The sequence below is a fragment of the Lasioglossum baleicum genome, chromosome 5 (assembly GCF_051020765.1).
Source record: "Lasioglossum baleicum chromosome 5, iyLasBale1, whole genome shotgun sequence".
NCBI classification, from domain to species: domain Eukaryota; kingdom Metazoa; phylum Arthropoda; class Insecta; order Hymenoptera; family Halictidae; genus Lasioglossum; species Lasioglossum baleicum.
The window spans coordinates 5,723,490-5,750,451 of NC_134933.1; the positions used below are offsets into that span (position 1 = coordinate 5,723,490).

Below are 26,962 nucleotides of genomic sequence, written 5' to 3' on the forward strand. Positions count from 1 at the left end.
CTCACGGGCCTTTAAATTGTGCCGGCGACGGCGACACGCTTCGGTCACCCGATCCGTATTTCATTCTGTCTTTCTCTATGTTCGGCTCCCTATTGAAGTCTCGCTCGGCGCGGTCGGCGTGTATCTGGACGCAGTCATAAATCACAAAAGGCTTCCCTATTTGCTCGTTGCGAACTCAAACCCCCGGCAGTTTCGCAACGAACGAGAAATTACTGTATCTCGTACATGATCATCGTTTTGGTCAATGTATCAAAACATCTCGTATAAGATTATTAATATTGTATAGTATACATGATTCAAAATCGATTTTCGTTCACCATGGAGATAAAGAGGAAATTCGTATAATTTACTTGTACGAGTTCAAACTTGGACACACTGCGTCTGAAGCAGCGAAAAACATAAATGCCGCTTTCGGTGAAGGTATAGCAAGTGATCGGACCATAAGGCGTTGGTTTGAAACATTTCGTTCCGGAGATACAAATCTGGAAAATGAGCCGCGTAGTTATAAGCCAGCAGCTATTAAAGATTTAGATTTAAAACAGATAGTCGAAAGGGATTCACGTGAAACCATAATTGCTGATAAATACTGTCAGGGAATTGATATAATGTACGAAAAACACTGCGTGTTCGTCGGCATTAGTCAATAGACGTGGTGTAATATTGCTTCGCGATAATGCTCGGCCACATATTGCGAAAGAAACAGTAAAAAAATTAGCAAAGTTGAAGTGCGAAGTTCTTCCTCACCCTCATTATTAGCCTGACCTGTCACCTACTGGTTACCATTTTTTCGAGCACCTAGATGGCTTTTTAAATGGAAAAATATTCAAAGAGGAACGTGCTGTAAAAACTGCATTTGATGAATTGATTGTCTCACGTTTATTAGATTCCTACCAGAAAGTCATTGTGGCACTTGTATCACGATGGAAGAAGTTCATTGATGTCGATGGAAATTATTTCAATTAATGGAATACGAATATAGCTAGTAAAATAAAAGTTTATGTTAAAGATTCAAAACGGCCATTTCATTTGCAACAACCTAATAGGATAGGAGCAAGCGGAAGAACTCACCGGACATTGGCAATGACGACGGAGTAGCTACCCTCAATGTGTATCAGGCCGACGTTCTGAAGTATAAGGCCGGTGGTCAGCATGCCGATTAGGGCAGGAAGGGTGGTCAGGGAGAACAACCATCCCCCGAAGTGCGCCGCTATACAAAGAGCAGCGAGACCGAACAGCGGTCCGCCAGGAGCAGCGTCGTCGCCGATCATCGAGTAGACGATTCCCCATAGTAACAGCCCTAACAGGAACAAACATAAAATCCTGGCGAATTTTCTGTAGCTCGGACAGAATGGCTGGGGACAGGCTCTCCTCCAACCAGGCGGCTCCCATGATGGAGTGTCGTCGCGACCGTGGCATCGCGTGCAAAATAAGTATAACCACGACCTGCAACAAACGTTCATCGTCGATCAGCTCAAAACAATGCATCAGCATACGGGACGAAAAATTTACAGGAAACAGAATAAACGTCACATGAATTTAATATTACTGGAACCTTTTACGATATACAACCTGTTAAAATTGTTAAGAGAAGAAATCCATTTTCATCTAGTTCCTTTCTCTTGTAATCGATGCAGACAATTTACTTACGATTCAAACAAATGTAGTAGACGATAAAACATAGGAGATGAAACATACTTTACGATCTAAACTAAGTGTCATGGTTTAAAATCGATCTTTGTCCATTGTCTCCATTTTTATCTAGTTCCTTTTTCTTTTAATTGATGCAGACAATTTACTTATGATTCGAACAAATCCAGTAGGCGATAAAATAGGAAATGAAACATACTTTACGATCTAAACTAAGTGTCATGGTTTAAAATCGATCTTTGTCCATTGTCTCCATTTTTATCAAGTTCCTCTTTTTTTTAATTGATGCAGACAATTTACTTATGATTCAAACAAATGCAGGAGGCGATAAAACATAGGAGATGAAACATACTTTATGATCTAAACTAAGGGTCATGGTTTAAAATCGATCTTTGTCCATTGTCTCCATTTTTATCAAGTTCCTCTTTCTTTTAATTGATGCAGACAATTTACTTATGATTCAAACAAATGCAGGAGGCGATAAAACATAGGAGACGAAACATACTTTACGATCTAAACTAAGGGTCATGGTTTAAAATCGATCTTTGTCCATTGTCTCCATTTTTATCAAGTTCCTCTTTCTTTTAATTGATGCAGACAATTTACTTATGATTCAAACAAATGCAGGAGGCGATAAAACATAGGAGATGAAACATACTTTACGATCTAAACTAAGGATCATGGTTTAAAATCGTTGTTTGTTAATTTAAAAGCTGGAGATTGTAACATATTGCAACTTTGCTATTAACTATTCCACGGTAACTCTAGCAGGTTCTGTAACGTATCGCCAGCGTGTTATGTTCTATATCGTATGTCGACCGACGATATTTCAGATATTTCAAACTGGAAGTATCACAAGATCAGGGAACACGAAGTCAAAGGCGTGTTCGAGCGTCTCGGAAATACGAAACACAAATAGACTGTGCGAAGCGCTGTGTGCTGATTTAAAAGTTCTACGTAAGTCGCGGTTACGAGGATCAAGACGAAAAGCAGGAAGTAAAGTCAATATACACAGTAGAGTCAGAAAGTTACAGGACCGAATTTTTTCGGATCCATCAGTTCCGTGATCTTCGCTTTGATCGTCGGTGTAGTTGGTTTGAATATTTTGCTACCATGTTCAATTAGATGTTAAAGTTCAGTAGATGTTAAAAAATAAAAAATTTAATTAACCAGCACCTTCTGTCTCGCATAAAATAGCAGCTTTCCCTTTCGTTAACATTTTTCATTTCCGAAATGAGATTCTAGGCCATAGTGTATCCAACTACGAAACTTATTCCTCGATGTTTGCCGGAAGTGAGACGACGTCCAAAGAATACTAATGCCTTCCTAGTGTAATGAACGGATCAAATCTGCTCAAAAGATCTTGTCCACTCAAAACTACGCGATTTAGCGGCGAGATTCCACTCACGCCAGAATCGAATGATAAACAAAATGAAGAGTGCTTTGTAGTTCCGACGTATCGCGAGATAATGAGAGTAATGTGATAATGGCCTTGGGTATTCCCACGATTTTTGTTCCACATGGTCTGTACAGTAAGGAGCATAACTGATTCCACACACTTTAAATGAGAACAACTTTGGACCAAACGACTTCGATTTCTCTGTAAGGCTAGAAGAAATAGTTTAGTAAATGATGTGTACAAAATATGTTGAAAAAATGCGTTTGGACGGACTTGTGAAAAACAATAGTAAAAATTGACTTTGACAACTTTTTTAGCTGCGCCAATAACGAAAATTCGAAACATGTGTCTGGTCAACTGGTATAAATTATATACGCTCTGAAAATTTCATTGAAATCATTTAATTGGTTTGCGAATTAAAAACGATCAAAAGTGGTAATTTGTAGTGTACCATAAAGTGGCAAGTTTTACCATTTTTGTCCGTTTATAATTCGTAAACCAATTAACCAATTTCAATGAAATTTTCAGAACGTCTATATTTTATACCAGTTGACAAAACACATTTTTTAAATTTTCGTTACTGGGCCAGCTAAAAAAGTTGTAAAAATCAATTTTTAGTATTGTTTTTCACAATTCCGACCAAATACATTTTTTCAACTTATTTATTAGACGTCATTTACTAAACTAATTCTTCTAGCCTTACAGAGAAATTGAAGTCGTTTGGCTCATTAATATAAAAGTTGTTCTGACTTAAAGTGTGTGGAATCAGTTATGCTCCTTACTGTATCTTTTTTATCTGTACCTCACGAGTTTGGTGGGTCTTCCAACGAATGGGAACTTCGCGAACATACATCTCACGGACTTTCTGAAACAAGATGAAATCCATAGGAAACTTAGCACCGCGGTTAATTTAATCTCATTAGACTTTATGATCTTATCAAGGCGATTGGAAATGACAGTCTTTGTAACTGCGACCGTTACATCACAATCTCGACGCGACGCTTCCTAGATCCGTTACAATCAATTTGATTAGCAATCGCCTACCTCGAATAGTTTTGTCTCATTTTCTTTAATCCGATGCGCAAGGATAGTCCCGCAATTTGTCCGCGTGCATACGACCGCGGCTGAACGCGCGTGTAAACAGTCCGAGAATTGTTTCACAGTTAGATCGGCTCGCGATCAGCTTCCGCATCGTTCTGTTTAAATGTATCTCAAATTGATCTATTTACTACGCATTCCTGATCGCTATTAATCACCGATCGCCGTCTCATTTTCGTTCTTTAATTACCGCGCAACCGGATCTTTGCGAAAAATCCTATTTAAAATCGACTTCGCTGTTCTAAGATAATTGGCGATAAAAAAGTGAAACAAGACGATGGACAAGATGAACGATCGCAATTGTTCTGGGCTCAATACATCGTCGATCGAACGCAAAAAATGAAATCCGATCTCGTGATCGCAATCGGCATTGTGATCTCGTGTTAATTCTTATCGCTGTTCATTTATCTCAAATTATAATTCCCGATTACAAGATGTCATATGACAACCGTCTTAGGAATCGATATGCATCGAAGCAGGAACAAAAGGATTAACAATGTTGTAGAATGCAAGACTGCGGATTTTTAATGCAAACCTAGGTTTTTATACGTTGATATGGTAAATCTGGTTTTGATAAAATTTTTTATAGCTGTTTCGGCGAGATTTTCTGAAGCAATTGCAGTAAACGGCTGGCAATCGTTTGTATTTCATAAAACTTGTGGTGTGTTTTCCGTAAAATAAACAAAAAATTAATTTTACTGCACATCTTTTTTTATCAAATTGCAGAGGATCAGAATTGCTAATAATCTATAAAATGTACAGTTTAAAACGATATTTTTCTAATGCTATGCTAGACGGAATTATTCTAAAAACAATGCTAACAGTAAAACACAATTGTTGAGAGAACCGTTGTGTGAAAAATTCCATTGGACATTCCAAACATGTTTGTAATGATCATAGAGTAACGATAAATATTATACGTATGTTTACACGCCATAAATGCATTCGCTTCGCTGTAACTACTACACAATACTATAATTTACTATATACCATGTAATATTAATATACTATTGTTACAGGAAATGCTCGATGAAAATAATTAATGAGATTCACTAATTAATTATTCGGGCGAAAGCTATCATACTATATTATTAAGAAAAAGTTCAGTATACCCAGTATACCCATTCGATACGTCTATTCATTCTCCCGTGTCTTACCGTTCGAGTTCCTCCGAGTATTCGATCTTATCCCTGATGGAGCTGGTAAGACTATACGCGGACTTCTTCCTGTTTCCGTTGATCCTGCCATGCTCAAGATCGAACTTGTGCTGCGGTATGTTTTCGTTGCTGCTATAATTGCTGCCGCCGTGCGCCAGTATCGATTTCCCTCTGCCTTGATCAGAGTTATGCTCGGAGCTGGCGCTGATGCGCCGATGATGATCAAACGTCGGATTATCCACGCCGAGGATCTGATCGCTAATGGAGACACGTCTTTTCGCTAGTTCCTCCGAGGATTTGTTCGTTCTGCCGCTCATATCGATTTCCATATCGGGCAACGACGTAACCGCGAGAGCACAGCCGCCGGAAGTGCAACAATGATCGATCCCAATCTGCTGGCTCGCTATTGCATCGCGGCGCAACGCCTAATCGTAAATCACAGTCGTCCGAATCTACGATTCACGCGTGCACACTAGAAATTCGGTGATCTCGTGGACCGAAAGTGCTTTTGATTGACACGCCATGCAGTCTATAAAATCTGCCGAAAGTTCACTGAATTCACTATGAAAGTGTCAACCCTCCCTCAGGTTCGTTCACCAAGTTCCTTTCTTCGACAACCGAGACAATCGAGGAGGAAGATATCGACTGGAGAACGTGAACCGATCTTGCTAGTAACCGTTGATTGACTGGCAATAGTAGCCAAGCCGGTGTCGACAATTGCCCGGGGATGGCTCCCTGCCGATCGTTGACAGTGCGGTCGCGTGACGATGACTCCGAGAAAGTCCAAACACGATGATCCCCGATCGTCGATTAACGGTCACGAGGCTGATAGCCGGCCGGCGATCGTTAACAGTGTCGCGTGACACTTTGTTTTCCTTCGCCCAGAGAGAGAGAGAGAGAGAGAGAGAGAGAGAACCCGGTGCTCGCTAACACCTTATGCCGATATCTTGACGGTTGCCGTGGCTGACGTCTTTGACACCTTGACCCGCTTTTACCGCGACGATCCTCTTCCACCGACGCGACAACCGAGCTTTGTTCACCTAGTTAACGGGCCGGGATACAAGGCCGACTCCGGCCGGTTCTAACTCACTTCCCTTCGCTAGTACGCGACGTCTTCGGCGAGAAACACGTCCCGACACTCTCTTTCTCCCGAGGATGATCGATCGTCGATCTTCTTCCCGACACTCGTTACCGAATTGAGGACGTTCGATTTGGGGGTTTCAGGTCGATCGTCATCTCTACCGGGTACAGGTTCGCCGTTCCGAGGTGACTCGATGCAGGCTCGCCAAGTCATCGATTCCTCGAACGGCGACTCTAGACACCCTCATCGAGATTCTCCAGGTCGAGGAACGTGATGGAGGATGAACTCGGGCGACGATGGTTGGCGACGAACGACAGACGCGAACGCAGGAAACGAAACGCTGTCAAACGAGCACAGTTAACCAGAGACTAAACGCTGCAAACCGTGCACCGCTCTGCTGTGTTTATGCGAATGGTGGGGCTAGTAAAAACTGCTGGAGGGACTGTTACGGCCGCGGTAATAATTGTTACCGCGTTGCACAGGATGGGCACAGCTGGACACTCCATTGACAGTCTAATCGGGCCTAACCCACCGACCTGGCGTGCCCCTGATCGTCTCGGGCTGTAGGTCAACGCGTTCGCTTCGCAAGATACCACTGATGCAGACACCGAAGTTGTCAAATCGAACTTTGTGTTTAATTTAAGAAAATATCTGGTCACAGGGAACTTTTATAGAATCGAATGTTACCCACAGGAAATTCTTTAAGAAGTGTTCTCGTGAAACAGGTATGTTAGAATCCTAATAAGGTTCAATTTACTCCGAATGTTTACTAGAGAAGCTTACATAAAAAAAAATTATTTACATGAATATTATTTTGACTGTACAACTGCCATTCGTTTTTCATGTTTTTTTTATAAGGTTTCAATGCAACATACGGTTTCTATCGCAATTTCACACTTTTCAATTATCGATCAAATTGTCGAGGCGTTTCAGAGCCGGCTGAAGTTACTTCGGCAATTAGTTCTAACGAGGGAACAATTTGATAGATCTAATTAAAAGAACTAACTTTTGTCTTGAAACTTCGGTTCTACCTCTGACAGCTCGCGAGCTGCGAAATAGAATCGAAGAATTCCCGGACAATCGGATATTACTTATAACTCCCTGAAGTGAATTAGAGTGGCAAAAAATTATGTAGAACAGACCTATTCGATATCTTCTCTCGTGAATAAATTATCGATGTAATTTGGTTCAATTTTTGCGATTTATAAGATGTCTATTAAAGACGTAAATTGTAACGATTGATTTTTAACGTAGTATTGAGATACCCGATAAAAGCTTTTCATTTTCTTCTCTTAATTCAGCGCAATTTTCGTACGTCGCAATTCGATATAACCCCTTTGTATCGAAATACGATATCACAGACTAATAACTTCTTTAATCACTCTTATACTTCCGTTAGAAAAGTTGCTATTGAACGAACACAGTAGAAGAATTAGAGACTTGGCGTCTACGCATTTTTAAAATAAATTCAATTACCAATTACGCTGCCGTTACTTATGATCCTTTAATTCTTCTGTCTAATCTCTCCGATTATCTCTGATTTATTATCGATCGTAAAATATGATGTTGCATCATCGATATTTACAAAAAAGGTACCCTATTTGTCAACGTTAATCTGCTCTCCCAAGTACCTATTGTGCATCGACGCCATACCACTAGTCTGTTCGTTGTACACATTTTTAAACGACGGCAAAACAATCGTATCAATAATCGAGTGATTCTTGTTTCGCTTCTTCAGTACTATCGAAAAATCTTCGACATGGCAGAGATGCATTACAGATGCATTTTTCAGCTTGACATTCGAGTCAACAATTGGTTTAAGGTATTCATCCATTTTTCAGGAAACAACGTTTAAAAATCACACAATGTACGTATCGGTTTTTTTGTAGGAACATAATTGTATGCAGTGTTGGGCAATAAATAAATTTATTTAAATAAATAATCATTTAAATAAAAATTTAAATAACAAGTTATTTGTTATTTGGATAGTCAAATAAAAAGCAAAAATAATTATTTATTATTTGAGCAAGTCTAAATAGAATTATTGAAAATAATAAAGTTAATTGTTATTTACAAATACAATTTTAATTATTATTTGTTCTGACAAACAATAAATTAAATGGTATTTTTTATAGGCAGCTAGGTCCTCCGGACGGGCCCAACCACTGGCGATATACCTGAAAAGGTTGCTATACCAGAAAAAAAAACGCGCACGTGTTCATTGTATATAAAGAAATAAGAGAAGACCAAAAACTATTTATTTGATTTCCACCGGAATCCAAATAATAAATAACCTTTTATTTGCAAATAAGAAATAATAAATAGATCACTTTTGGAAGTATTTAAATTACTTCTATTTAAATAAAAAGTTTAGTTATTATTTGCAATTAAAATCACACGTTTATTTATTATTTAAAATAAAAATTTGCCCAACACTGAGATTGTATGTATTAATGAAATTGTTGAATTTTCCTTGTTTTCCAAGCGTACAAAAGGTATGTAACCCGTTAAACGAGTTTCGGGTTCGGAGGAAGCAGCGAATTTCGAGGTGGAAATTCGCAGGTGGAGAACCGGCGGGGCGCGACGCATCACACGGCGAATGCAGACTATGCAGAGACGTGATTCGAAATAGAACGCGACTGTTACGATGTAATTAATCGCGACTACGCCCGGCGTAATGGCAGATCTTTTCCGCGGCGCGTTCGCGAGCGCGACCCAGTGTCAATACGGTTGTCGGACACCGCAACGTGAATTCATTGCGAGGCGTCGTTCGTGCGATATGTTTACATCGTGGTACTCTGATTCATCCGTCCACCTCGATTAGGGCACCTGTTGTAATGCAATCTCCGCAAACGAGTCCGGTGTTTTCGCTTTTGAGCGGCTATCTGCACACCAACGACGCCCGACGCTTATCAGCGCAGTAACTCGATCACGTGGAAAACAGATTGCACGTGTGTTTATGTATATTTCTGTAATTTTCCAGTTTTTATATTTTTTTTTTTAAAGGACCGCACTCGTGTCTCGACGATAAGAGATTAAACGCGCTGATTGCGGGACGATAATTACGTGGCTGCGAAATTTTACGCGCTCCGCCGCGTGCGGATTAGTCATCGTATTCTTCTTACTCGTCACATGTCTTCGACGACGCTGTTTAATTGACCGGCTAAACGGTGACCTAATCGCGACGCCTAGAGATCACAAGCGCCGAAAGGAAACTGAACTATCGGCCACTTTAGCGAAAATATCTGACGTAACTTTTCATGTGTATTTTTATTTTATTTTTAGCGTGAGAAATCTTCCAGTGTTACGATCTCTTTAGGTGTCCGATCTTTGCGAGACCCGTATTTGCATAACGAGGCGTACTCCACTTATTACGCTTATCAGATGGTGTTTTAAAGAAATTCATAAAGATATTCTCAAGCATATTCTCGGAGGTGTTCGGTAAAAAATTCATAGAGACACTCCGAGGGAAATTCATGGAGAAATTCTCACCGGAGTTCGCGAAACAATTCGTAAAGGAAATTATTGTAAAAATTTCTGAAGGATTTCCGTAACGAAATTCATACAGGAACTTTCCAAGAAAATTCCTGTAAGAAACGAATAAATAAATTCATCGAGAAATTGTTAAAGAAATCGCCAACAAAATACTGAAAGAATTGAATTCGCAAAATAGTTCATACAGAAATTCCTAAAGAAATTTTCAAGCGAATTCCAACAAAAATTTATAAAGAAATTCCTAAAAAGATTTTCAAGATCATTCAAGAAATGTTGACGAGTCAGAAAAAACTCTCTGAACCTGCAGAAATAATTCATAAACGAATTCCTACCGGAATTCATACAAATTATTCAAAAGTTGTTGTTTTAACAGAAGCTTATAAAAATAATTTCTCAAAGAAATTCCTAAAGACCATTCAGAAATGATTGGTCTCCCAACAAAGGCTGTCTGAAGGCAGCTTTTCTGATTCCCAATGTATCAATCCAATGTATCTTGACAAACGACGCGTTCCGGGGCGCAAACGAGCGGAAAATTTCCGCGTTTCGCCACGGATCGGTGTTAAAAAAGCATCGTTCAAGTCACGCGCGACGCTTTATTGCCGACGGAAGCACCGTGTGAAGGGATAAAACGCCGCGAGGAGACTTTCTAAAGATATTATGAGAAACTCGCCGACAAATTACATTCCGCCTCATCACCTGAGCTTTGTGGTTAATTGCTTGTTTCCGCGGATATCTTGGCTGGAACGATGCGACACAAACTGAACAGTTGGAGGGATCTCTTGCAGTACCAGGACCGTCCGTGCTCTCGCATAATTAATCTTCTGTTTTTTACCAGGAGAAGGAAAACGATTGCGGGTTTAGTGGATGTCCGCTTGATTGCGATACGATAAAACCGGGATCGGATAAGAAGTCTTGCTTCCGATTCTGGTAATTGCCGGAGGAGACGAAAGTTCGATAACGGAAGTAGACACTGCGACACCGTACAGCTTGCACGAGGTATCCTGCAGCTGATACTATCAAGAACAATGATAGGATTTGATCCAATGCAACACAGGAGAGAATAATTTAAACTTTTTCTTTTTTATTGAGATAATTTCAGAAGAGATTTATTACAACGTTAGGTGTAAACATATAAATGGAGTATACAGAACAAGAATCTTCTACAAAACTAAACATGAGGGTGTACGACCATTTTGGTTTCCCTTAAACACACAAGTTACAACTTTTTAGGAACGAGTGAATATAAAGGCAGACTTTGATATTGGGCTCAGCCAAAAATATGGAAACGTCCAGGGGCAGTTGAAATTTTAACTTAAAAAGGTTTTTCAGCAGTAGTAATCTTTGCAAATCATATAAATTACACTGCCAAAGGACGTGATTAAGAGTTTCCCACTCGGAGTTACATCTGCACATAGGGCTGTCAATGATGCCAATCCGTGCGAGAGAGCCAGCAAGATGATAATGATCGGCTCTGCTTCTGTTTATTGAGACAATGAAATGACGGAATAAAATACCATTGAACCAAGGAAGACGATCTCTATAATAATGGAAAAAGTAAAATTTGCCATTATATAACCCTTGGTTTTTAATTATCAGGGAAGTGTTGAGGAAAGATTTTTTTTCATGAATAGTTCGTACAGATCAGTATAAGGAATTCTTGAGAGACCTACGGAACAGAAAGTAGCTTTTAGCTAACTTATCAGCAACTTCATTGCCCCAGATCCCGGAATGAGACGGAACCCAGTAAAATTTTATGAAATATTTAAAAAAATTGTTCCGAATAAATTGATTATATTTCTTTTTGATGTCCAAAATATACGAGTTATATTTTTAGCGTTAACCTTAACCGATTCAAGACTTTGGAGAGCGCTAAAAGAATCCGAAAAAAAATTTCAAGCCTCTAGCTCATCGGGAAGTTAGTTTAAAATCAATTGCAAAATTTGCCACCGAACAAACAGACAAACAAACACACAAACAAGAAAGCGAGCTAATAAAAACGTGGTAAAACTACAGAAATTGTGCGGATCATTTTCAAGCACAATGTCAAGAGCACTGCTTAAAGCAGCCCCCGAGTTACAAACCAAACTTGCATTTAAAAGGAATAGAGGTGAATACGATTTTAAAGTCACAGCATAAATTTTAACGTGAACATTAGAATGTATCATGTAGAACGAATCTGCAAAGGACAAAGCACTTGCTAATAATATGCAGTTGGGACTGACATTTTTTATTTTTAATTATGTCGCAGTAACTTTGAATTGCTTGAAGACAAAAAGAGCTTTTATTAGATGAGATTTTTGCAAGAAAGCTGAGACATAGTAGATATTTAGCTCGTTCCTTCAGAAAAATAAGCTTAGATTCGGCCATTAAGATGTTCGTGGGGGTACTTCTTCGATATTCTAGAGCCAGTCTTATTGCAGAAAATTGAAGTTTTTTCAAGCTTATCACACAAGCTCAGTCTCTTTGGGAAGTAATAATAATTTAAACTCCTTCATATTTGTGTCACAGCTATCCTTCAATTCTAGAAGGTGAACAGCAATTTTAAAATATTCCTCAGAGTCAGTATAATGCACAGACTAAATAGTTAAGAAAACATTGTTGAGAGGTTAATAAAGCGACGAACTACTTGATCAGAATCGGTAAAAATGTGCCGGAATCAGAAAAGTGTACGAGATTGACACGACTGATGGACGAGAGTTGGTTCTTTTTGGAAAAAAAATCGTGGAACGGCGATGGGCGCTTCCAGGTCCGAATCGGTAGTGGTTTCGGGCTGCAGGTAGCAACATTGTTGAGATTCCGTGTCTAATTGCATCCAGCCAATACCGGACCGCGCTCGGTGACACGAAACGATAGGGGGAACTGCTGAAAGTGGTCGTGGGCGATCGTCGGCACTAATCCGGTGACGCGATTCATCTTCCTGCCACAGTGGAACGCGATGCGTGTTCGCGGCTCGATTGCATGGTATTACGGTCACTGTTGGGAATTAATTACTCGTCTGCCGCTCGCGAGTGTCTATAACCGGTCACGAAAGTGGCCGCGAACGCTCGCCATGAAAACTTTATGCCCGTTCCCTGCCGCTCATTTCACTACAAGCAAGAACGCGTCAGTATCCACATCTACTAAGCTGCATCCCCTAAGTTTGCTCACTCTCGATCGCATGTTACGCTCGGAATCACGAACATTGTCTTCACGCCCTCAGCGTGGCCCTATGCTCCGTGCGCAAGTGCCTAATCTCCACTTTCTGTTGATCATTAAAACTAAAACATGTTGCGTGAACGTGTTTTTATTTTTATTATTTTTTTATTTGCTTCGACGAAAATATTTTCCACACCATACGAATGGATATAACTTTATGTAAAATCAAAATGTTCTGAGTAAATTGTAAGAAACAAAAATTAAATAAAAATGTACTGCATTTTGCAGATTTGTGTTTCATCCATTATTCCTTTCTGCCGTGAACGCATAAAATCCGTAGCTTCGTTATAATAGCAAACGCTAGATTCGTTTAATGACGTAGATTTTCTACGTGTTTCTAAAAAATGACAGATTAATTGTGATTCTTGCAATTTTATTATTGCCCTGGGTCGGCATATGCCAATCAAGTCTCGATTACCCACGCCAGTGATCGATCAACTCGAGAACCGCCGATTAATGACGACTCATTCCACTTTGCAGGAGAGAGAGTCGAATTTCGCAGACTATCGCGAGTCTGCATCTTTTTAAAAACGAATAACTTTTTCAAAGTTGGACCCAACAGCTCAAGTTTTCTTGAGACGTTAGAAGGATTAGTTTACTAGCCAATTTGTAAATAATATTTTTATTGGTCGCAATTGCGAAGGAAAAAGTAAAAGTCGCGATTTTTTAATTTTTCATCTGTGTCTGTAATAAAAAATTTGGAAGGTGCATGAATACTTTGTCCACCCACTGTATAAAATTTTCGAGAATTTTCTCGTGCCCACGGGGCGAAAGAAGCTTACATTTTCTCTGTTCAGGGTCGATCATTAAAGTAAAACGAATGCTGCCCTTTAAGAAGAAAATTTTCACGGGGAAATTTACCGGGGAATCAAATTTTGCGGTGCGACCTTTTTTCTTTTTATAGAACTAATAGAGTGTTTTACGTGGTCGTCACATTATAGAAAATTCTCCTCCGTGCTCGCGGAACGATTTTTATGTGAAACGAGACGTTTACGAGCGGTTCGCTGTCAAACACTGAAATGTTGTCGAATATGACGCTTCAGACGGTTGGTATGCTCGGCGAAGATATCGAGACGAGATAAATCGAATCATATGACCGCGGTAATCAATTATTTATCGGCTCTCGACAGATATTTAGTTCTAGCCATGGTGTCTTGAGTACATTTTTCATCGTGTAGATCGTTGTCGATGGACAAATTTACTCAAGTGCTTCCTGTCAGACCGAATCAAATAACACATCGTCGATAAGTTATGATAATGAAAGAAGCGTGACCAGGCCTGATACTGTTAAACGCACAGTTGTTACATTTCGTTGGGAAACGTACACTCTTGGTAATCCTTAGTAATCCTTCGTTGGTCAAAAGATATCTTTAACTCGCAGAAAATATCCGGAAATAATCACAATTCTCAAAAGAATTGCTTGGACATTGGACGTACATTAAAAATCCAAGACAATATTTCATGTATGTTAGACAACTATGGTAGAACAGTGAACGACCTTTAGAAAAATATATTAACAAGAATGATGCATGTAGAATTTCCAATTCTCTCGGTAAAACTTACGTTTAGGGGAGGCAGCTCTGATTACCTTGACCTTGTCATATGTTGTCGAGGACAAGATTCTGAACAACTTTTGTCATTACAACTACCCGGCGCTCGCTCTTAGTTTTCGAGATATTTGCGAAAAACTATTGCAAATACTGTATTGAATTTTACGTATTCTTGCATGCTCCGTGGCAACGTAAGGCTGCCATAGTTTCGGATGAGCTACACCTTAGATAAATAAACATCTGGCGAATGAAAATTATATACATAAAACAGTGAATCATTCGACTAATTTTGTTGATCCTCAAACTGGAGTTCATACACAAAATATTGAAAGATTGTGGAGAGATCTGAGAGCCAGCATTCCTCGCTATGGCATACGTGACTATCATTATACTACGTACAATTTTGATAAACGCATTGATGCTTTTTTCGAAATAATGAATTCTATGTATCCATTACACCATTTAAATGCTGAATAAAATTCTCATTTTGAGATAGATAGTTTTCGAACTATTCACAATTTCGTATGCGTGATCGATCTGGCCGTCAGGCCGCCCCCCCCCCACGCCACCTAACCCTAATTAATTCTGATTGCATGATTTTTCCATTACTAGTTCAAATTCTGTATGAAGGCTATATAGAATGCAAAAATTATGCGATCAGAATTAGTTAGGGTTAGGCGGTGGGGGGTGGAGAGGAAAATCGCATGCGAAAATCCAGAAGTAGTCTTTCAAAATTGAAAGCTCACCCTATATAGAGTGACACTCTGTTCTGATCCCCACAATGTGTTTATAAACAGAAAATAAACAGATGCCGCCCCGGAACAGGCTTACGTTGCCACGGAGCATGCAAGAATACGTAAAATTCAATACAGTATTTGCAATAGTTTTTCGCAAATATCTCGAAAACTGAGAGCGAGCGCCAGGTAGTTGTAATGACAAAAGTTGTTCAGAATGTTGTCCTCGATAACATATGTCAAGGTCAAGGTCATCGGAGCTGCCTCCCCTAAACGTAAGGTTTACCTCCAATTCTTTTCGCTGGGATGGGAAACGCTGAAATTGCTTCTGGATTTTCAAAATCACAGTTCGTTTTAAAAAACAATGGATACAGTATCTGAAACCCAACGAAACAAGCCCGTAAAGTGAATGAAATGTTGCACGCCGTTTGCTCTGTCGAATCAAATGCATTAAAGAAGCGCAGCGAACGCGAAATTCCGGTTTTAAACGGTGGTACGAAACACGTTCAGCTATTACCCGATCGCGCAGAGTAGGCCGTGCACAGTTATTAACAATGAAATAGTCATTAAAAAAATACGGCTGAGAGTGCAAAACGCAGGCTACACTTTTGAACACAGACAGGAAAAAAGGGAATAAAACATCGACTGAAACAGACGCCAGAGATGGTGAAATTCAATACGGGGGAAAATTCGACCGGCGTGCAGTATTTATAAAAGTCTGTGCGGAATCTCCTGAAAGATTGATTAATCCCATCGCGTTCCAAATAAATGGAAAAATCCTCTCTTTGTTGCTATTATCAGAGTTTTATTTGTTCTCGCGGGATCCGCGACCGTTGGAAATCTATTTATCATTCGGAAATGGTATTATTCAAGAAAGACCTGGATCGAGTATCAAATTTATTCGTGTTTATCAAACTTTTTCATCGAACCGAGGGCTCATTCTTCATTCAGCAACGACTCTTGCGGCGTTACTCGATATTCGAAATAAAATTCGATTCCTCCGGTTAGCAGCTTCCCAGTTTTCCATTTTTCCGCTAATTTAAACCCACAGGAACGCGAACCCTTCTCAAGGCAGAGGAGAGCACTCCCATTGCTGTCAGACTGTCATTTATTTTGGCGAGGAGGAACCTCAATTTGCTATAAAACTACATGGAACTACGACGCTTCGAAAGTGGTAGCTTCATATTACTTTATAAAATCAACGACAGCTTTTTTTACTGGAATTTTGCACAATTTCTATCGTGATATATATCCGAAACAATAAACTCGAAAAATTCCGCAGAAATACAGTCTCTTCAACTTCACTATCTCAACGATCGTAAAGTCAAGTGGGTCCAGTGTTAAAGTGTTTGAATGAACGATACACATTTTACAAATCAATTAATCAGTTCATTGTAATGGATCGATAGCGCTGATAGCTTGTTTGGAAGATGATTTAAAGGTGTGGTAAATATTTCAATACAAAAAATTTGCTCCGTCAAAAATGAATTTTAAATTTCTGATTGTTCAAAATTGTTCGGTTTCAGAATTGTTTAATTTTTTAACAACCATCAAAGAGACGGGGATCTTTCCTGGCCACAAATACGAAGTACACAGCCTAATCCGCAGATTATGACAGAAAATCTGAATTCTCCTCTGTCGCGTCGCTTGGAGCTCTCAGAATTGTTCAATTTTTCAACGATTGTCAAAGAGACGGGGATCAGTCCTGGCCACAAATACGAAGTACACAGCCTAATCCACAGATTAGAACGGAAAATCTGAATTCTCCTCTGTCGCGTCGCTCGGAGCTCTCTGAATTGTTTAGGTTTTGCATTATTGCGAAGTGTGTGGCTCGGCAGGCGAGCACGAGCGCAGCGAGTCGCCACAGTTCTAATGACGATTTCGCATGCCGTCGAGACTCGAGCTCGCGGAAGTCGCGAATTTTCATTGCTCATTAGCCGTGAATTCTTGCGCCGCGCCGGCGCGCTCTCGCGTCGAGCGGCGCGCTCTCGTTCGCCGAGGCGTATTTTCCGGCGATCGAGTATTTCAGATATTTTGCGCGGCTGATTATTTGCTGTCATGCCCAGCGAATTCCCCGCAAATCGGAACCAAACGGTGAAATATTCACGGCGTCCGTGGCTATCGAATGCCCCTGATCTAAATTTCCCGCCGCAGCTTCCTTTCCAACGAGTTGCATCGCGCGATTTTTTAGTGACCGAACGTCCACCATCGCGCGATTTTTTAGTGACCGAACGTCCACCATCGCGCTGAAAACGCTCTGCAATCTTTAATTAAACGGAGACTCCTCTGAACCGGAAAATCAACGTTATCCTCACACTTTATATTCATCTTTGATTCGTTCCAATGTTTCAGAGTGCAGAAGAGCGTTCTTGTTATTTTTACAATTAGACTGCAGATTTTGTGCATTTATTTATAGTGAATACGAGTAGGTGCACTTTAATACTTCATCGTTTTCCAGCTTATTGAGATGATTAAAGTAGCAATGAAATTTCTGTTCGGTCGATGTAAACAATTTTCGTTTCCCATAAAAATTCGTTGAATGATTTCAATGCAAATTGAGACTAGCTTTTAAAAAATCAAACATGCATGCACAAATAAGGATGTGCTTGGAAAGAAGAGTTACACACTAAGATATATGCCGCTGTTATCTAACAATTTTAAGCGAGCACATTACGAAAGAAACATTTGGGCTAGCCTAATGTATATTACCTACTCGCTTTCGCCATAAGTGCACGAAATCCGCAGTCCAGTCCCGGCGATAAACGGAATCTGTTGCAGCGGACGTCGTCGCATCGAACGGTGGGCAGAATACTCCTTTCTACCGAGCACACCTTATCAATCGCATTGAATCGCAACTGTTTAAATACTTACGTGACCCACTGTGCCTGTGCGTGCGTTTTGCGAGTTTGTGCGTGTGCGGACAGCAGCGGCACAAACGAGCAACCGGACGAGAGGCAGAAAGATAGGACAGAGAGACCAGAGAAACGTGGGAGAGAAGGATATTTGCAATTCCAATCCCATCTTCGACCTCGTCCGTCTCTCTCTCTCGCTCTCGTCCGCCTCTCTCTCGCTCGAGCGCTCGCGCGCGCGCGCGATCTCCCTCCGTCAACCTCCATATTCATCCGTTCCCCCGCGTGTACAATGAACGCGGACGATTCTCGCGTGACTGCGGCGGTGGCTGCGGAATGCTCGATGAAGGACGGAAATTCGCGTGCCCGCGATCCGAACTGTAACAAGGAGCATCGCCGACAACCTCTCTCTCTCTCTCCCTCTATCTATCTCTCCTCTCCGGGCTGAGGAGCCTCCTATTTTCACCTATTTTCCGACGTCGAATTTTCAACTTTCCTGCTCACGTCCCTGCGCCTCCAGCTCAGGCACCGTTTCCACGCTGGACGTGAGCCGACACTGACAATCGATCAAATTCGCCGACCCTTTGTAAAACGCCTTTTCCAGTCTTCAACATTTTCTATCCTAGAAACGTATCGGGTAACCGAGAAAGCTCGTGTCGCCTCTAGACTCTTGGATACAATCGCCTAATGCGAATACTGCCTGAAAAGTGCTAGGAGAATCGTCGTTCCGCGCGAAACTGTTGCCACACTGCGGATTTTTTGTTGATTTTCTTTTTGAATATTTTGGAATTTTTATAAATTGAAAAATTTATATGAATTTCATATTTATTTAATGAAACTGAAAATTAAGGGATTTTTACTTAGGTAAAAATTATCTTTCAAAATAATAATAATTACTTGTTTGACGCATTAAGAACACTAAATAATAAAAAAATGAGGAAGCTTTTTTAAGATTAAAAATTATGAAAAATTAATTTTATATGAAAATTTTATTAAAAGTGAATAACTTGGGGGCTATTAATTAATTTTATATAAAATTTAATAATGTTTAAATGTTAATATGAAAATTCATATATCTAATATTATTTGAAGAGGGGTAATATTACTTATTTATAGAAGTTTTGTATAGAATTTAGAAATATTATTAAATTATAATATGAAAAATGTATTTAATATTATTTGAGGAGGGGTAATATTATTTATAGAAATTTTATATAGAATTTAGAAATATTATTAAATTATATAATATGAAAATTTATGTAAAATATTATCTGAACCGTTCGCAAGATACAGAAGCTGTACAGGGTAATAAATAGGTCTGTAGGCCTTATAGTACCAACTGAGAGAAGCAAAAAATGTATAACTAACATAGGGCCTAAAGAAAATCCTTTTCTTGTGAAATAAACTACTAGTATTTATCAGCGTCCCATATCATTATCATGTTATTTCGTTTCCAGCGAAGTTGGACGTATGAGTTCAAGGCTGGTCCAGAGATAAATAACAAAGTTGATTTTACTTTACTATTATAGAATTTTAATTCCAATTAATGTTACTAACGTGACATATAGAAGTACCTGAACAAACGAACGAGTTTAACGAACTCTACAGATTTTCTGGTTGAATCACGTGTATACGTTGCATGGGAATGCAAGTCTGGTTTTTTGATTGGGGTCAAATTAGCCCTACCCTACCTGTTATGTAACAGGCGATACAATAACCTGCCAGCCGAGGGTTAAATTGCGTTAGAGATTTATGCGTTTAGTCATGCGAAGAACATTGTGTGTGCCCTCACGCGTGGCTGGTTTTATGGGATGAGCGAGAGACCACATATTTGTAAAAAACGATAATCACGAAGATACACGAGAAGCGTAACTCGAGGGAACCAGGTTTCGAGAGTCCGCGGAAACGTTCTGTACGCTCGAAAATCTACCTGGTGTCCTATCGAATCTGCCTGACGAAATTAACAATTGTTCAAATTCTTTTCGAAATACATACGTTTTCTTTCGCGAACACGTCGCAGACCTCTCGTTTTACGTCTGCTTTTAATTAATTAATTCGAATGAAATTAAAGTCGAGGTTAAATGACCGCTTGCCCCGAGTCATCGGCCCGAGACGTTTGAATCGCGTGTGTTTGACTTCGGATTTTTTATCGTCTCATCGTCGGTCTTTAAGATGGTCATTGTCTTTGTCTCGGAGGAAGTCGCACTAGTGCTCGAAAAGAAGTCTTGTTAGCGGATCTTGAGTCCCTCCTCTCTTGTCTCGAGTAGGATCACGGAAGACTTTTTGTATCGGCGAATTTAAACCTCTACAACACCATGTCACTTTTTTAGTCGCTTCTCCCATCAAAATGCAATACGATATCTCAGTGGTGTGACGATCAAGCAGACAGCTGTTTTAATTATTTTTCGGAAGACAAAATCGAAGAATTGTGTCGGAATTGTTTCTAGACAGAGTTGGGCAAACGCTAGTCACAATTATGATTATTGACTAATAACTTCATATAACTTCACACAGCTCTAAAAAAGTGACTAATAATTAATAACTAAGTAAATACTTGAGCGTGACTATGAGTAATGACTACATAAGTATTTGTGTGTAATGACTAGACTGCGGATCTTTATGCATTTATCGCAAAATTGAGAAGATGAAATTGAAAATTGTTAAAAAATTTTTAAAATTGAAGATGTCAATATATGATTTCACCTCTATTAAAATCATTATGAGAAGAAATAATATACGATTTAGTTTCTATTTCTTGCAATCGATGCAGACAATTTTTATTTTGCATAAAGATCCGCAGTCCAGTAATGACTAATGAATAATGACTAAATTTTTATTAAGGATGAATATTGAATACTGACTATAATGGCGTAACTGATGACTAAATACGCAATCAGAATTTCACTATGACTAATGACGAAAAATGGTTATAAGTTAAAACAAGAGATAATAATAACGAAAAAATAGCCTATTAGTTTACAAAGATATAAAATACAGATTATGACACGTTTGGTCACTGCAATTCCGATATAGTTTAAGTATACATATTAATGTATGTTAATCGCACAATAGTGATTGACGACTAAAGATTGATGAGTGATCACTTAAACTAACTAATGATTAATCGTAACTAATGAGCAATTACTAACGATTACTTACAGCTGTGACTAACTAGTGCCATGTATTTATGACTAACTAATCAAAAAGTTTTAACTAACTATTTTTAAGTTTCGACTAACTTAATCAGACTATTAGTCTCAATTATTAGTTGTTTTTTGCCCAACTCTGTTTCTAGATACCTATATTATATTTGTGTTTAATGTCACTGTAATGTTGATATATTATAGTTCATTCGATTTGGTTTGACCTTGCATATTATAGTAACAATATATACTCTCATTTCAAAAACATCGATAACTCTAAAATCTCATATAAGGTGACCTTAAGAAAAATTGTCTTTCCACTACGATTCGTCCCTTTTGACTATATTTTTGTCCGACATTTTTTTGTCTATTATTAACCCCTTGCCCTACAATATCGTGTCAGACTCGTGATGAAGATTCTGGACAGAGTCTACTAAATACAGTAAGGAGCATAACTGATTCCACACACTTTAAATCAGAATAACTTTTATATGAATGGATCAAACGACTTCAATTTCGCTGTAAGGCTAGAAGAATTAGTTTAGTAAATGATGTGTAAAAAATATGTTGAAAAAATGCATTTGGACGGAATCAGTTATGCTCCTTACTCTGTGTATGTATGTTATTCATTTCCTCTAAAACGAAATAAAATTCTACTTTGGTTTTGTTAATGTGCAGCTATTGGAGAATAGATAGTCACAAAATGGATATAAATTGTCTCCTTTTTCAGGCAACCACGAACTACAAAAAGGTCCTGATTACTGATAGTGTAAAATAACTCGTAGGGCAAGGAGTTAATCATAATCGAGACATAGAAAAGTGAATAATATATAGAAAAATTTGTACAAACGAACGAGTCAAGGAAGATACAGCCGATCTCCAGATGCATCGAAATCGAAATGGATGTTTCGACTGGAACGCTGACGAAGAAATCGATGGTGGGGAACTGATCCGGAAACGAAGGACTAGAGAATCGATGGCGGGTTCCTGGGAAGGACAAAAAGGAGGCGCAGAAGCAAGGTGACGAGAAGAGAGCTTGTGCTCGGTGCAGTTGCAGCTGGCGCGCCTCGAATTAGCTTAAAAGCCTGGGGCAACGAGCGGTGTAACGCGCGGCGAAAAGCACAGCTCGCTCTCGTATATCACTCCGAGATAAAGGGCTACTAGGCTGCGACGGAAAGTATAGTGGTTTCTCGTCGACGACCTTCGGATAGGTGGCGAAACGCAGCTGCTGTTCGCCACGATCATTCGGTTCGCTCGCAAAACGGATACACCGTCCCGGTGAAATATATCGCGAGATCATCCGGAGTATTAAGCTCGGAAACTGAAACGGTTCCGAAGTTAACTGTTAATAACTGTTGCATAAAGCGAATCCGCGGTGAAGAACTGAAATTCTGTTATAACCGACAGGAAAATGGCTCGGCGCTATGGCGGATCCTGTTACGATTTTACGGAACTTTATCCTTCGGAAAGATGAGTATCCCGGTGTGCAAATGCTTGGGTAAAAGGTAACTATATTTCACTGAATTTTATTATTACATAACTTTATTATTACTCGTAAATCTAGAAAGACAAATCGGAAAAGTAAATCTAACAATTCGAAAAAAAAACCTTCCGCTACTGTTAGAGATGTAGCATAATGCGTGTACGTTAATAAGACCGACAACACTTTGGCGAGACGACAATACGAGTGCAACAGCGCAACCATAATTTCCCGGAGATTTTTATTACGATTAGTAGCGAAATTATATGCCGGTTGCGCCCCCGCTGGACAATATTTCTCGATCGCAGCGGAGCAGAAAAAATGGTTTCCACGAAATTCGTCGCGGGCACAGGGAACCGTTTCACGGTCGTTTGCTAGAATTTAAGAGATAAAAGGTTCAACGTTGAGCACCTCATCTTCCGCGCACAGTCGCGCGTTAATTAAATTTCCTCTTAAAATTTCATACCTTTTCCTCGGGGGTCTAGGCGCTCTTTGTAAAAATATTACATTCCCGCGACGCAGTATGTTTGCGGGTCCTGTTGTTTATCGCTGTCGCTTGGAGTACAACTGCGTTAAGGCTTTCAAATTATTTTACATTGTTACGAGCCTCCCCGCTGCTTGAACAGCATCGCGCGACGCCGATTAACTCCACGCGTTGTAATTTTATAACTTTCCACAGTTACAATGTTCCGCGCCATCCGGAGAGATTAGATTATACGGCAAAATATTCATTACATTTAATTGCGTTGCCAATTAGGATCCTTGCGTGTTTTCGCCGCTACCGATCAACGGGCTGCGTACCCTCGCATTCTTGCGACGCAATTTACAACGAGGAAAATTAAACGCAAATCGCCCGGTGAAAGATTTCACCGTTTATCCGAAGCTGAACCGTGCTTCGTTACATTTCAATTATTAGTTTGCGTGGATTTATGTTTGCCACAAATTCATCCGCACCGCGATTCAATAATTGGCCCGCTGAATTTGTACTGCGGGCAATTACTATCATTGAATTCTTCGGACATCGGAATACAATTCTTGGGAGATTGCTTGGCCACCGAACGTAAACAATAGTGTCGCATACAGTGGACTATTTGTTAAAAAATATTCTAGACAGAAGCTTGGATCCTTATAAGTAAAGCCTTCGTGTAAGAAGTAGTCACGGGTCCGTGCTGTTTCTTAGATCGTGCAGTTTTACTATTTTGAGGAGAGTGACAAAAGGACTCGATGACGAAGAATCGCTTGAAGCAGATCTGAACAGGCCATAACACTTTTACACGAGTGCAATCGTTGCCGTAAATAGTGTAAACAACCTCTCGAATTCTAATTACCGCGAAGGAGATCTTATCGCAAAATTCCGCCAATGATAAAGTTTCAACAAAGGTGGAAAGTTCGTTCTATTTCCGTTTGCGGCCGTTGCGAGCCCTTGCGGGACGTTCGAGGATCCGCTCGAACGTCTTCCTTAATTTAAACAGTTGAATTTATTTTTACCTTTACGCGACTTTCCACGTTACCGTGTCGTTTCGTTCCCGAATTCTACGATCTCCGGCATTGTATCTCCACCTGGAGGTTCGCGTGCTACCCCGAGAGAAATTTTTACGAAATTCCTGCGCCCGGAGAACACCGAAACTTCCTCCGTCCGTTTCGCTCGCCGGTACTTTACGATTTCCGAAAATGCGACGAGCAACATTTCTCATTGTTACACCAGTCTTCCGGCAACGTTCGCTCGCTCGTCAGATCCTGTACGCCGCGCTCGTAAATCTCCTCTTTATTAAAGAAGTTATTATTTATCGTAAAGAAGTTTCCGCGGCGAATCTCGGGGCGTTAATTCAAGAGTTCTCGATAAAGTAATCTTCGACGCCGAGGCTGGCCCGCGATAACTTACGGATCCCGCGAGGAATATTCTCCGCTTGCGGGCGGCCGCGTGCGGTACGCGGAAACGCAATTTGTACCGCGTTATTCATAAGTGCGGCCGCGAAGAGATCGTACGATAAATCTGCCCCGGTGTCCGCGAAATGAACGTAACAAACACCGCGGCCCGCAATTTATGCGATGGTTGTTGCATCCCTTCGACGAAATTTCAATTTCCACTATAGAATCTTCGTTACATGGGCACCCGTTATATTGGCCTTTTATTACGATCAGAGATAATTCGAATTTCTAGGGCGGAGGAGGATTCGATGTATCCAGATTTTATAGTAAATGAGGTTTCACAAACGAAAAGCACCTTTATGCGGAGATTATTCGTTTTACAATTGCAGTGGAACCCCTCGAAACATACAGTGAGTGTACAAAGTATTTTTAAAAACCAATAACTTTTTTATAATTGTACCAAACGACCTGATTTTTTATAATCAATTAGAATTAGATTGGTTTACGAAATGATATGCAAAACATATTTTCCAAAAATTATAATTTACACGGTTACATGCAAAAATAAAAAAGGAATTTTTTAAAACTTTTTTATTTGGATCCTTAATGAAAATTGAAAATATTCAGTAGATGTACAAAACATATATTTTAAATTTTCTTTAAGGGCCCAAGTGAAAAAGTTTTAAAAAATGCCTTCTTTATTTTTGCATGTAACCTTGTAAATTATAATTATACTGCGGATCTTTATGCAAAATAAAAAATGTTCGCATTGATTGCCGGACACAGGAGTCACATAAAAATTGTATTCTTCTTTTAATTATCCTATTAAGCTGACACTAACAGATCGATGTCCTTAAATAGTTAAATATAATTAAATAAAATCCGCAGTCTAATTATAATTTTTGGAAAATCTTTTTTACATATCATTTCGTAAAACAATGCTTCTAATTCATCAGAAAAGGTCAGTTCGTTTGGTACAATTGTAAAAAAGTTATTAATTTTTAAAAAGTGTACGAATACTTTGTACACCCACTGTAAATGTTCGAATTTTTCCTTTTTATTCTGCAAAACAGATCTCCGCCCCCGTATTACCCTTAAACGAAAGGGAGAGATCTGAAATTTTACAGAATAGTGCATTAGGCAAAGAACATAGTTTAGCAGCCAAAAGAGAGGAAAAATGGAATGGGTGCCAATTACTCAAGCTTAATAGCTCACTCGATACAAAGTTTGATTAATATTTAACTGATCCTTGTGGATCATAGTCCGCCTTTTCCCGCTAAAGCGATAAAGCGAAGTTGGAAGTAGCGTTAGCGAATCCCGTTGGTAAAATCGCGGAGATTTTCACGGCAAAAGAATAACGAAAAGCATCGTGGAACACGTGGCACGGTACCGTTTATCGTCGTCGTTAATCTCCGTTCGACGTTCACGCAATGAAACGAGCGATTTAACAAGCGAAATTGTTACACCGTATAGCTGCGGCCCACCAATAATCACGACAGAGAATTATTCCTCCTCACGATCGTTCTGTCGCAGACTTCCGCTAACGACTACTACCAATTATTAGCTCTCATTATCACAGCTACGAAAATTGCCCCGGCGGGAACTGTTTTTCACTCGGCCGAATCCAAACGTTGTGTATGTATGCAGTATGCATATACCGTAGCACGCTCCTCTCCGAGCAGCTCCGCGCAGCGAATGCGTTTCTCCCGGTAATAACCTATATTTTTCCCGCGATAATGTGACGAAAAAATATGCGAGCGATTTGTTTGCCACGAGTGCCGGCCGAATGGCACGAAAAAAGAAACGACCAGCCGCTTGCGAAATATCGCCGTGTAAAAGATTCCTCTCCCCTTTCGTCGTTAATTAACGCTTCTCGCCGGGAGCTTGCCGATTGGCTTTGTACTGTCGTTTATCACAGTAATGTGACAATACTGTAATATTCATAAAAAATCGTTGCGATTTCTAGGAAAATAACATAGACTTTTTAAAGGTCTCTAGCGGAAGCAGCTAATTTTTTACGTTTAAGATTCTGATAAAAAGATTGGACAAAATTTGGTGACTACAATGCGTCCGATTTTCCTCATTCTATTTTTTGGTAAAAACACTATGATGGTCCAAAATTGTCAACGAAATTTTGAGCCAGCAATATCGTGGCTGTCAGTCGAACTATACAGGTGAAATTTTTGTGCAAAATCGAAATTTCAATTCGGCAGATTGGTTCGGTATGGTTACGTCTGACACATGTGATGTAACCATATTTCCGCG

General features: G+C 39.7%; 1 protein-coding gene across 4 annotated transcripts in view; it reads right to left on the reverse strand.

The window, feature by feature from the left end:
* Nha1 (Na[+]/H[+] hydrogen antiporter 1) overlaps window positions 1-26,962 on the reverse strand; it is a 116,844-nt gene that overhangs the window by 63,965 nt on the left and 25,917 nt on the right. The window contains exons 1-2 of one of the 4 annotated variants that reach the window (XM_076424507.1): window positions 18,070-19,055; window positions 1,069-1,443 (exon numbers count right to left, since the gene is read on the reverse strand). In XM_076424507.1, the coding sequence (XP_076280622.1) occupies window positions 1,069-1,443; window positions 18,070-18,149 (455 nt within the window). In that variant the 5' untranslated portion in view covers window positions 18,150-19,055. Of the gene's footprint in view, window positions 1-1,068; window positions 1,444-5,301; window positions 8,233-18,065; window positions 19,056-26,962 lie in introns of those variants that run through there. The other 3 variants (XM_076424509.1, XM_076424506.1, XM_076424508.1) reach the window with 3 other exon arrangements.